The sequence below is a fragment of the Poecilia formosa genome, unplaced genomic scaffold (assembly GCF_000485575.1).
Source record: "Poecilia formosa unplaced genomic scaffold, Poecilia_formosa-5.1.2 Scaffold178, whole genome shotgun sequence".
Lineage (NCBI taxonomy): Eukaryota > Metazoa > Chordata > Actinopteri > Cyprinodontiformes > Poeciliidae > Poecilia > Poecilia formosa.
In genome coordinates, this window is record NW_006800117.1 from 65,434 (window position 1) to 77,021 (window position 11,588).

At 39.1% G+C, this 11,588-nt stretch overlaps 2 protein-coding genes across 6 annotated transcripts in view; one reads left to right on the forward strand and one right to left on the reverse strand.

Annotated features, from left to right (window-relative positions):
• The window catches only part of nemf (nuclear export mediator factor), a 13,395-nt gene extending 5,015 nt beyond the window's left edge, over positions 1-8,380 (reverse strand). The window contains exons 1-18 of one of the 2 annotated variants that reach the window (XM_016678285.1): positions 8,294-8,380; positions 7,158-7,226; positions 6,326-6,428; positions 5,661-5,786; positions 5,438-5,586; positions 5,298-5,365; positions 4,302-4,391; positions 4,123-4,196; positions 3,597-3,667; positions 3,458-3,533; positions 3,248-3,388; positions 2,074-2,282; positions 1,833-2,000; positions 1,676-1,739; positions 1,508-1,596; positions 746-849; positions 596-658; positions 393-505 (exon numbers count right to left, since the gene is read on the reverse strand). In XM_016678285.1, coding sequence (XP_016533771.1) covers positions 393-505; positions 596-658; positions 746-849; positions 1,508-1,596; positions 1,676-1,739; positions 1,833-2,000; positions 2,074-2,282; positions 3,248-3,388; positions 3,458-3,533; positions 3,597-3,667; positions 4,123-4,196; positions 4,302-4,391; positions 5,298-5,365; positions 5,438-5,586; positions 5,661-5,786; positions 6,326-6,428; positions 7,158-7,216 — 1,767 coding nt within the window. In that variant the 5' untranslated portion in view covers positions 7,217-7,226; positions 8,294-8,380. Of the gene's footprint in view, positions 1-392; positions 506-595; positions 659-745; positions 850-1,507; positions 1,597-1,675; positions 1,740-1,832; positions 2,001-2,073; positions 2,283-3,247; positions 3,389-3,457; positions 3,534-3,596; positions 3,668-4,122; positions 4,197-4,301; positions 4,392-5,297; positions 5,366-5,437; positions 5,587-5,660; positions 5,787-6,325; positions 6,429-7,157; positions 7,227-7,345; positions 7,532-8,293 lie in introns of those variants that run through there. The other variant, XM_007565503.2, reaches the window with a different exon arrangement.
• mok (MOK protein kinase) overlaps positions 8,294-11,588 on the forward strand; it is an 8,167-nt gene continuing 4,872 nt past the window's right edge. For 2 of the 4 annotated variants that reach the window (XM_016678287.1, XM_007565506.2), the window contains exons 1-6: positions 8,294-8,598; positions 9,963-10,077; positions 10,877-10,966; positions 11,035-11,105; positions 11,181-11,259; positions 11,386-11,434. In XM_016678287.1, coding sequence (XP_016533773.1) covers positions 8,346-8,598; positions 9,963-10,077; positions 10,877-10,966; positions 11,035-11,105; positions 11,181-11,259; positions 11,386-11,434 — 657 coding nt within the window. In that variant the 5' untranslated portion in view covers positions 8,294-8,345. The other 2 variants (XM_016678288.1, XM_007565505.2) reach the window with 2 other exon arrangements.

An 11,588-nucleotide genomic window follows, 5' to 3' on the forward strand; every position in this document is an offset into this window, starting at 1 on the left:
TACGACTTTATTCAAATATTATGACTTTATTCTCAAAGCAGTTTATACTCATGATTTTAAATTCTTGTACAACTTTTTGTAGCATTACGGTTTTATTCTTGTAATATATTTTTTCTTGGTATGGCTCTAATACTCTGTCATAATATTTAAAGACAATTTTGAATTTTTAAAAATATATCTCACGACCCCTGCAGACCCCCACCTTGAAGGCCTCTGCTCTACATAATTAATAATAAACTGTTTACTTGAGAGGTGACAAGTTAGCAACCTGCTAACAAGGTTTACAAACTGTGTTAGTGGAAAGTTGAGTGGAAGGAAAACCTTCAGTAACTGCAGCTTTTACAGGATTCTGAAGCATAAAGTCGTTATTTTCTGGGTGAGAATCGACTAACCTGATGGTGGTGGACCCACCAGGCGCTGGTGATAATCTTGGCATCCCAGGCAGCGCTGTAGCAGACGGCCATGGTGGCGGCTTCGGTCAGCGTCCTGGGAGGAACGGCATCGCCTGAGGAAGAGGAGGAGAAGCGATGAAGATGCTTCGGCTAAAAACAAGAAGAAGAAAACTGAGCCGAGGAGACGGGCCGGCAGACAGAACCTGACGGGTTCTTGATGACGCAGCTGGTCGCTCCATGCAGATCAGCGTGGACGTAGATGTCACCTGCAGGAGGTCAGAGGCCAGAGCTGCAGGTCAGAGCCACAGGTCAGAGGTCAGAGGTCAGGCAGACGCCCCGGCAGGCGGCCTCACCTGAGCGAAGGTAGCGCTTGACGATCATCTCGTTCTGCTGCTGGTCCCTCCCTGCGATCACCAGGTAGTTCTCAGAGCTGATGAACCACAGGAACTTCTCAAACCTGAGGAACGGAGGAAAACGGCCGGTTGATCGAGTTTCTCCAGAATGTTCACGCTTTAACGTTTCACATCCAGAAACCTTCAGGGCTTTTCTGGGATCTAATGTGATCGACCAACGGGGAAGGGGAAGGAAAGAAACGCACCTTTTATTACTACGACTTTATTCAAATATTATGACTTTATTCTCATGTTTTTACAATTTTATACTGGTAATAACTTTATTCACATATTTTTCATACTTTAATATTGTACTATTACTTCATTCATATATTAAGACTTAATTCTGGTAATATTTTGACATTATTTTTATATTATTACAACTTTATTGTCGTATAACTACTCGTAATAATGCGACTTTATTCTAGTAATGACTTTCCTAGTGTCATGACTATTGTACAATATCTCATATTTTTGTTAATATATTCTACTGATTGATTGATTGATTGATTGATTTCTCATATTATTCAGATTTTTCTCTCGTATTACTGCGAGCCAGGTTCAGAACAATAATAATAATTTCTAGCCTGTCTTTAATACTTATAAATAAATGCAAACGTCTCTGTTTTTATTCATAAAAACTTTTAAAAGTGTATTTGTGATTTTCCTGCTGCGCTCCGTGTCGTTGCTCATGTGAAATGTTCCCAGAACTCGTCGACCCACCAGTAGACCTTGCGGGCTTTCTGGATGGTGGTGACAGTCTGGACTTCCTTCAGGGTTTGCTGCGTTTTCTTCTCTGCAGATTTCATGGCCTGAACAATTTAAAAGGGTCGAAGGTCAGAGTAAATACGAGTACAGATTAAATCATAGTTTTATTAGCAGCTTCCCCACCTTGCCTGCAGCTTCGATGGTTTTCTGCTCCTTTTTCTCAGCGCTGCGTTTGTGGTCGTAGTATCTGAAAGTAACAATAAAACTTCATCCAGCTGAAGGATTTTAAGGATTTTAATCATAAATCCTGAATCTTCTGAGCTGTTTGCTCCAGATGAACCTCTTGGCGTTGGCGTACGCCGACAGGCCCAGATCCACATCCACCAGCATCGGCTTGTTCCCCTGCAGCTTCCTGTTCTGCCCTTTATTCTTGTTTTTCTTTCCTTTCTCCTCCACTCTGATCTTCTCCTCCTCTTCCTCCTGCTCTTCATCAGAAACGTAGGGATTTCTGTGGAAATGACGGCGGAGGTAAGTGCGTTCCTGTAAAGCGGGCGTTGGTCTGCAGATCAGCAGCAGCGTACTTCAGCAGCATGGTGATGTGGTTGGTTTGCAGCTTCAGCTCCTTGATGGCGCAGGCCACCGGGTCGCCAGACGCCTGCGCTTCCTTCACAATGGCGCCGATTTCCGTCCAGTCCACCTGATTGGCCAGCGCGCTGCGCACCACCTGCAGCGCCCGCTCCACCACCGCCAGGTTCATCTCCACCAGCTCGCCCTTCGCTCTGTCCACTTCCTGTCACACACATTCAGCTGAATCCATCCGCCACACATTACAGACTAAAACAGGGGTGTCCAAAGTGAGGCCCGGGGGCCGTTTGAGGCCCTCGGAATGATTCCATGTGGCCGTTATTGGATATGTAGAGTAGAATTTGTCCCATTTTCTGCTTTCATTTTAATCTAAGAGTACATACTACCACAAACATCCATAACTCTAGATAAGAGTTTTTGTTTTTAAACAGATTTGTTTAAAAGAACACATTGTTTTTCTAAGTGGGGCCTGTAGAGGGCGCTGTGGGGGCCTCAAAAGGTTGGAGGAAAAAATCAGAAAAATAAAACGCAAAAATAAAAAAAAGTCTTCAATTCTTACATTCTTCATAATTTTTCTTTTCTGTTATTCAGTCTTTTTTAAATAAAATATAAGTTAAAATGATTTATTTCAATGTTTTTCTGATAGACTGACAATCAAATTCATCAAAGCAAAAAATGAAAAGGTTTCTGACAAGAAAACGACCAAAAAACCATGAAAACTGTGGGAATAAAATAAAATCTGATGTGATTCATATGAAATATTAAATATTTTTGTTATCTGGTTATTATTAAACATAATATTTAATAATAAAATTTTGGCCGTCTGAAATCAGGCGGTTTGAGGCAGAAGTTATGTTAAACGAATGTAATTAGTGAAAAAATAACATTGAATAAGTTGGATGTTTTTTTACATGTTTCACAGAGTTGTCTTTGGGTTTGGTTCCTGGCCAGAGCTTAATGCTCTTTGGGGAAAAGTTTGGACACCCCTGACATAAAAATCATCCAAACTGACATTTAAATGCTTTTTATACAGAAAGCAGGACATTTGTTTTCATTAAAATATTCAGCTTTTAGTTGGCTTTTAGAATTGTTGACTTCTCTTAGCTTTACAGCTGTGGTTCCTGTTGCATAAAGTTTGTACACCCCTGGCCTGAGAGGAGCCTGTTTTACCTGCGCTTGGTGCAGAGCCTCCAGCCGCTGCTCATGGTCCTTCTTCACGTTCTCCAGCTTCTTCAGAGCCTGCTTCTCCTGCTGCAGGGCCTTCATGTCGATCTTCTGGCTCTCCATCTTGGAAAAAAACTCATCCACCGCCTGCAGACAAACGACTTCTGTCAGTGTTCTCTCTTCACGGCAGGAAGTTATTGATCAGGTGATACCGGCCTTGTCGAACGTCTCAAACTCCAGATGGGGGCTGTTGGTGTGCTGGGCGAAGAGGAACGGGTGGAACTCGTCGTACCTGAGAGGGGAAAACGTTACTGGAGCAAACTGAAGGAAAGCGACCAGCAGGGAGGAAACGTACGTCAGGAGATCTTCGCCGGGTTTCCCAGGAGCCAAGCTGGGTTTCTTCTCCCTCTTCTGAATGATGAAACCCTAAATACAGCAGAAAAACTGTATGAATGGAAAATATGGAACCAAGAAGTACAAGGCCTAAGAAAACACTGAAACTTTTCACATTTCATGAGGTTACAATATTTATTTATTCATGAGACAGACCAACACAAAGTGGGACATACATTTTAATAACAAATCAAAATGTGAGCTACAATAAAATGCTTTAAACAAAGGTCTTCAACATGGGGGTGGCAACCCATTGGAGGGTCGCACCAGTCCTGCAGGAGGGTCAGAAGATTTCTGATTAATTAGATATTTGTGTTTATTTAAAAAAAATCAAAGTTATGTCTTTAAATATACACTAACTTGAATCCACACATAAACTGATAAAAGGAACAATAAAAACGTATTTCAGTCAGAATTAAAATATTTTAGCAAAAATCGGCTGATTATACTGAAAATAGACTCTCAGCAGGACGTTATTTTTTACTCACTTTTCCGCTGAATTTCTCCGTTTTGTCCATGTACGTCTCAGCGAGCTGCAGAGCGTCCAGGATTTTAGGAGCAACTGAGAAACAAATGAAATAAAATGCAGCTTGTTCACTGATGTGATGGAAGGAAAATTTGATGGAAGGAAAAAAGCAGATGGAAAGTTCCTACTGGCCCGGCGTACCTTCAGCGACGTCGGCCTGACTGTCGACTTTTAAGGAGCCTGGCAGGCCGGCTTCCATCAAACTGTGTTCAATCAGAGTGGCTCCGTAGGCTGGAGGGAAAATGACTTATTCTGTTAAATAATTAACAGATTTACAGCTGAATAAAACTCTTTTTCCTTCAGGATGGGAGAATAAAGTCAAGAATTTAGATTAACATTAAAGTTCAGCCTCAATCTGAAGAATCTGTAACGTAATGTCATGTTTCACGACTAAAACATTAATAAAAACAATATTTGTTTGTCTCTATTGGAACATTTAGCTAAATAATCATAACTGACCTAAAACTGGAAGTTTAGTCTAAGGCTGCAGATAATGATTATTTTAGTCATTGATTTTTATTTTTTTTTGATTAATTAGATTTTAAAATTGCCAATTCTGCAGATTTTTAAGCCTTTTCTTGTACGATATTAATACTTTAAAAGATGCAAAATGTATGTACTATTTCTACAGTTTGAGTTTGTTGCTCTTTTACAAAAAAATTTATTTCGTATTCTCCAGCTAACGATTGACTGATTGTTTTCTAAATTAATTAATAAGTAAAAAAATCGATTAATCGCATTGAAAATTAAACGAATTTGATTATTTTCATTTATATAATAGTTTGTTTTTCTCTTTTTTTTAACCAAACCTGGAAAACAAAATTCTTCAGCCTGGTGATTGAAATTAAAGTTTATTAACCTTTAATTTCTAATGTGTACTGCGATTATTATATCAGTACCGTAACATTACTTGAAAAAAGTCTCATAACAACATTATCATTTATGGGACAATTTATCATCCAGGAAAATTAGCTACCGTAACTTTCAATCCCAGTTTAGATTATTGGAAAATGAGAAGAACTGTTTGTGTTTTAATCCAGAGTATGTAAATATCTGGTTCCAACTGAAAGTTTCCATAAATAATTACTGAATGAGTCTCTAGAAGCTTAAGACACCATGATTTGGACGAATACTCACGCAGATGAGGGTTCAGGACTTTCTTCACCTGTTCTCCATGTTGAGCTTTGCTCAGGATTTCTGACAGCCTGTAGGACATTTAGACGTGTTTCCATTGGTTATGGCTCAGTGGATTATGGGATGTTTATGACTGGCGCTACCTGTCCAGAGTGATGAGCGGTTCTGGCGGCCGGGCGCTCTCCACCGGGTACCGCTCCCTCACCGCTATCTTAACGTCTTCGGCCTCGGCGGTGCGAAACCTCAGCAGGTTCAGGATGGTGTACTCATGATCCGCCAGGATGATGTTACCCTGGTGGACAAACAGCCGGGTCAGCGTGTTCGGTACCAGCACCACACCTGTCGTGGTTCTGAAACTGTTCTGACCCTGTCGTAGAGTTCGACGATCAGGTGGTAGGCGGCTTCGTCGGAACCGAACTGGATGTCGACGATCCTGTCGATTCCCAGCTGCTTGACCTGAGTCAGCCGCCGGCCTTTCAGATGCTTCCGACACTACGGAGCAAAAACAGCTGCTTCCATTTTCAGATTCAACTCAGTGAAGGAAAAAACGATCAAATGTGGGAAATAATGACATTAAATATCCAAACTCACTCAAAGACGGAAAAATAAAAACACAAACGCAGCTGCATTGAGTTAATGTTTGGATGTTACAAACTTCAGTGGATTTTACTGAACAACTTGAATGAATGATTAATAATGAGAAGGAAATAGTTTCAACCCTGAGTCAACAGCTGCAGGTGTTTCTAACAGCTTTACACGTCTTTGGCTAAAAAAATAAATAAAAAAACATCTAATACTATAAATTGAGATATAATAACAAACACATGTTTCTTTTTTGTTTTTTGGGGATTTTTTATTTAGCAATTTTTTGTTTATTCCTGAAATTCCCACAAAGAATTATAGTACAGTCACGTATTACTACTACTAATAATAATAATATGCTTTACTTTATGTTAATAAAAAACATTGATGTTTGTGGTTTTAACTTTAAGGGGTATTAATAACCATGAATTGGTTGTTGAGGTTCTTACTTTCATAGCGAAGCCTGAAGGCATCATGTTCTTGGGCCATTCGAAGTCCGTAGAGTGAAAGCGGGTCCCGGACTCTATCAGCAGAACGGCTTTGCTGTCGGGCCTGAAACAGCAGTACAGCAGGGGGTCAACCCTGCTCAACATGGTGGCCTAATGCCGGACATTAAACAAAACTCCAACCTGTTGCACTGTTACTGAGTGTTATTATCAATGTAGCTCAAATGGCTGGCTGTGGCAGAACATAGTGATAAAACTTCCCCTTAAACTGTTAAAATATTAATAAATAGTTCTGTCTGCAATTAATGAGGACTACTTGAAATTAAATATTTAATATCTTTTCACATTGTTATCATTTCAGACAAAAAATGCTTTGATTGACTGATAAAATAATATTTAGACAACTTGTATTGTGAAAGTTAATGTGGCCACATAAAAACTTAAGGCGGGCAGGATTTGGCCCCCGGGCCTTAACTTTGACACAGGTGATCTACATAATGTGCTACAATGTACTTTTTGCGTTTATTTAAAATCAATTAAAGGTTTGAGATTTGTGCTTTGATTCATGAATCCTCTTGGATTAAGAAGCTTTTATATGTTCTGGTCTTGAGAAAGAAATGAGACAAAATCAGATCATTCTTAGTTAAATATTTGCCCTTATCAATAGCATTAGAAACAAAATGTTGCTTTTTATTTGTATTGATGTAGTCACGATAAACTATCAGAAACCCTTAACATATCAAGTAATAATTATAGCAAAGCAGACATCTCTGTAATAGTGTCATATTCTTTATAGCAAAGGCTCATAAAACTTGAGTTTTCTAGCTGTCCTTACTTTTGTAGACGGATCAGATATGTCTTATTGTCGATGTCATAAACGTTATTCACTCTCATGCCGATGTAGCTGGAAAGGAAAGACGATAAATAAATGAATGAGTGATCAACATGTGTAAATAAATCAACATTAGCCTTGTTAGCAGATGGCCATGTTAGCATTAGCTCCGGCTAACAACCGTCACCTACTTGGCATTGATCTCGGCAATAACTGCCCGGATGTCCACGGTGGTAAACCTGGTTTTCATGGTGAGTTAGATCCACGTTGAAGTTATGTTTGTAATGTAATGACTGAGAACGTTACATATCCGAAGCAGCAACAAGAAAATCATGCAGGGAGTTCTGCACATGCGCAAACACACAGGTGCGAGCGACCGCACAGTGCGTCAACGTCGACGCCATATTGTGAGGGTGAGGGGTATATTTGCGGAAACGTCCAAAAACATAGAGCAGGTGTTATGCTGGTTCAATAATAATAATAATAATAATAATAATAATAATAATAATAATAAAGATTAAAGGGTTTCAGGCTGAAACCACAGGTGTCTAACTCAAGGCCATAACCATTTATGTGACCCTGAAGGCTGTTATGTTGTTATGTTGACCCTGAAACGTTAACAGTTGTGTGCTTAAGTATAATTTTATCAGTCAAATCTGTTTTCATTTATATAGACCAAATTACATCAATGTGAAAAGATAAAACTTGTTACATTTTAAGAAATACCAATCACAGAAAAACTACAATGTTTTAACAAATTGTTAACAAACAATGTGTTACCAACCGGCCCTTTGACGACATTCATGATCTTGATGCGACTCGAAATGAAAATGAGTTTGACATCCCTGCTTTAATCTAAACAGTTTATGATGTTTCATTTAATCTCAGTTATTACAATATTAATTCTAAAATCGGCATTTATATTTTATTTAAATATGAATCAAAAATTTGTGTTTATTTTATACTGAAAACCCAACTCTGGTGTTTCCAAGGAGAACCTGCCACTCACAATATGGCAAACGCGCTAACGCCTTCCAACCCTTTAAGAGATTTTTACGGAAGCCTATTGGGTACAAAAATGAAATGGTCCACGCCTTTTACTCGCATCAGTCAGCATCGGTGAATAGAAAGCTTTGTACCTGACATGACCGGGCGTCTGGGAGCGTAATGCTGCTTTTATTCATCCAGTGAATGAGCCGCTTCCTTCCTGTAAACCAGCGGGCTCATGTTCTGCTCTTCACCTGTCTGTGTGCACCAATGATGCACTACTCCAACTGGCTCATTGACGTGAAGAACAGGGCAAGCCTGAGAAATGCGTGCAGGACAACCCCTGACACGGACTGGATTAACAGTGTGCGGAACTACGGCGTGGAAACCCTGAACAACCTGCAGCCCAATGAGAAAACGTCAGAGGCGCTGGTCACGAGCCACCTCTGGAGGAAAGGTAAGACCGCGAATAAAGGTTCGGTTCGGTCTAATATCTGGGCCTGCAGTGATTAACAAAGCTTATCCCGCAGGAGGGGGGTTATTGTGCCTTTAAAGTGTAATATTTCCAGCCGAGGGTCCGGGCTGCTGCGGCGGTTAGACCTCCTGTCAGAGTTCCCGTCTCCTCCTCAGGTCAGCGCGGAGGGCGAAGGCGTGCTCCGTTACCAAGGCAACGGTCAGCTAACAGGGCGCAGCAGTGGGGCTAAGCTAGCTCCAATCAGACAATTTCCGCGTCTTTTTTAGAGTTTTTATGACATGTTCTATCTAGATACGCTGGCTATTGATACCCGACTAACATGCGCAAGGACACAATCAAAGGAATGCACTGTAAGTACAAAAAAAAAAAAAAAAAAGGCTGACCGGTTTATTTTTCATAATTTAACTGCTTGAAGTTTCTCGTTTTTACTTCAAATAATGCACGTTTCTGTATTGGAAGCAGATGAAGAGAAATACATAGATAAAGCGACAAAAACTAGTTTTGATTTTGTTTTTATTCAAAATTGAATATGAATTTTTGGTGAGTGTTCGCCCTCCTTCCACTGGGGCAATAAAGCTGGGTGGGAAAGGTCGCTTTAAAAATAATAATAACAAAATGAATAAAATACAGTACGAATAATTTAGATTTCAACTTATAAATCTGCCTCAAAGTGACCAAATGAGCATGTCATTCAGAACAAATTTGTCATAAGTTCAGAGATTTAAAGAATTATTTGATGTAGATGGGCAAATGTATTGTTTTACCTGGTAAAGAAGTGTAAAAATCCTCAAAATAAACACATTTCGCAAAATCTAATCATGGATGTAGTGAATGAATGACTCAGTACCAAAATGTGACAAATTAGATAACCTGTGGTAAATTTTTGGCACCTCTGCTGTCAGTACTTTGGAGAACCAACAATAAATTGACCAGAGGTACAATATCTGTCTCACCAAAATCTTAAAAAAAAAAAAAAAAAAAGCTAAATCGTTTTTAATTAATTTAATGAACAGGACAATTAAATTGAGGTTTTTCAGGATTTGACCTGCTGATCAGAGCCAATGAGCTGAAAACATGTCAATCGATTGATGGATTACACATTGATTGTGTCTGCTTTCTAAACCCTTTCAACTCACTTCCTGCTAAGGGACGTTGTTTCTTTCCACTGTTGCCACATGCTTGCTCAGGATGAGAGGTTTTTACCAAATAACATCATCAACTGAACTTGTGTTGTTTGTTGTTTCATAATAATGGCAGATGGTGACTGTATGTATTTGAATCTGTCTATATGATGTGTTTGTACTGTTATGGATTAACATGATTATTTATTATTACCATGACTTCAGGTTATAAAATAATCAAGAAAATTGGAGAGGGCACCTTTTCTGAGGTGCTGAAAACTCAGAACCTTAAAGATGGGAAGTTTTATGCTTGTAAAACCATGAAGCAGACAATTAACAGGTGTGTTCTTCACTTTAAATTCTGATTAATGTGGATTTTATTATTTTAACTTTGACTTTGCACTTTGAAGTTGCATATTAGTTGAAGAATGTTTTATATAATTTAATATAGTGCAAAATATTACTGCAAATATCTTTTAAGTGTGGACATTAGCATAAATGTTTGTATGTTCACCCCTTAGGTCGCATGTTTTTCATCTCATTAGCCTCCATCTTATTGGTCACCGTTATCTTCCGCTAATTTTTTAAAATATGTTTAGCATTAGCTTATGCTAGTTTTTTTATACAGGTAGCAGTTTAGTGTTAGCTTCCACTCATTTTCAAAAATAATAATTTAACTTTTTGGTATTGGCTTTCACTATTTTTTTAATGTGTTTAGCGATACCTGTCACTTATTTTGTATTCATCTGGCAGCTAGCAGTTTAGCTTTAGCGGAGCCAAGATTCTTGTTCAGCAGGCTGGTGGTTAGTGAATCTAACCTTCTGGTTAGCTGTGTAAACACATATTCTCCATTACAACAATGGTGGCCGTCTATTAAAAATGCCCATCAGGAACAGTATGTAGGATTTCTATGGTTCAAAATATGTAGGCTGTGATTTGACACCAAACAAATTAATCTAATTGGTCATTTTAGTTAAAAAAAAAGATTAAAAACTAATTTTTCAGTGTTATTTTTAAACAAGCAAGCAAAATATCTGTTCCAATGTAGGTTGTTGTATCCTCATGTGAAATTATGTGTTCAATATAATTTAAATATTCAGTTATCTGTTTCACTAATACTAACATCATTTGATTTGAAGTCTGGAAAAGGCCAACAACCTGCGGGAAGTCCAGGCAATGAAGCGGCTCAGCCCTCACGCCAACATCATCCAGCTGCATGAGCTGATATAGTGAGTCCTGCTCACAGCCACATATTCACCTGCCATGTGGGTCGTATTAATTTAACCCAATGTTTCAGTGACAAGGGAACAGGAACGGTCTCTCTGATATGCGAACTGATGGAGATGAACATCTATGAGCTCATACAAGGTAGGACGACTCAGGAAGACGCTCTCTGTCCTCACTGGAGCTGGAAGTGCTCAGAGGAGGTTTGTGGCTCTGCAGGAAGGAGGACGCCTCTGCCTGACCAGACAGTGAAGAGCTACATGTACCAGCTGTGCAGGTCCCTGGAGCACATGCACAGGTGCAGCACAAAACACCAGTCTGATCAGACTGAAAATAATCAAAGTCTGATTAGACTGAAAATAATCAAAGTCTGATTAGACTGAAAATAATCTGAATTTATACCTGAGATTTTGTTTTTTAACAGGTGTGGGATCTTCCATCGAGATGTAAAACCTGAAAATATTCTCATCAAGGTAAAATAACTGAAGTTTACAGAAAGGTTCAGACACCCAACAGATTTATGAGTAAAACAATTTAAAGACAATTTAACTGTCATGAAATGTAAACAAAACAGCTGCAACACCCATCCATCCACCCATCCATCCATCCATCCATCCATCCATCCAT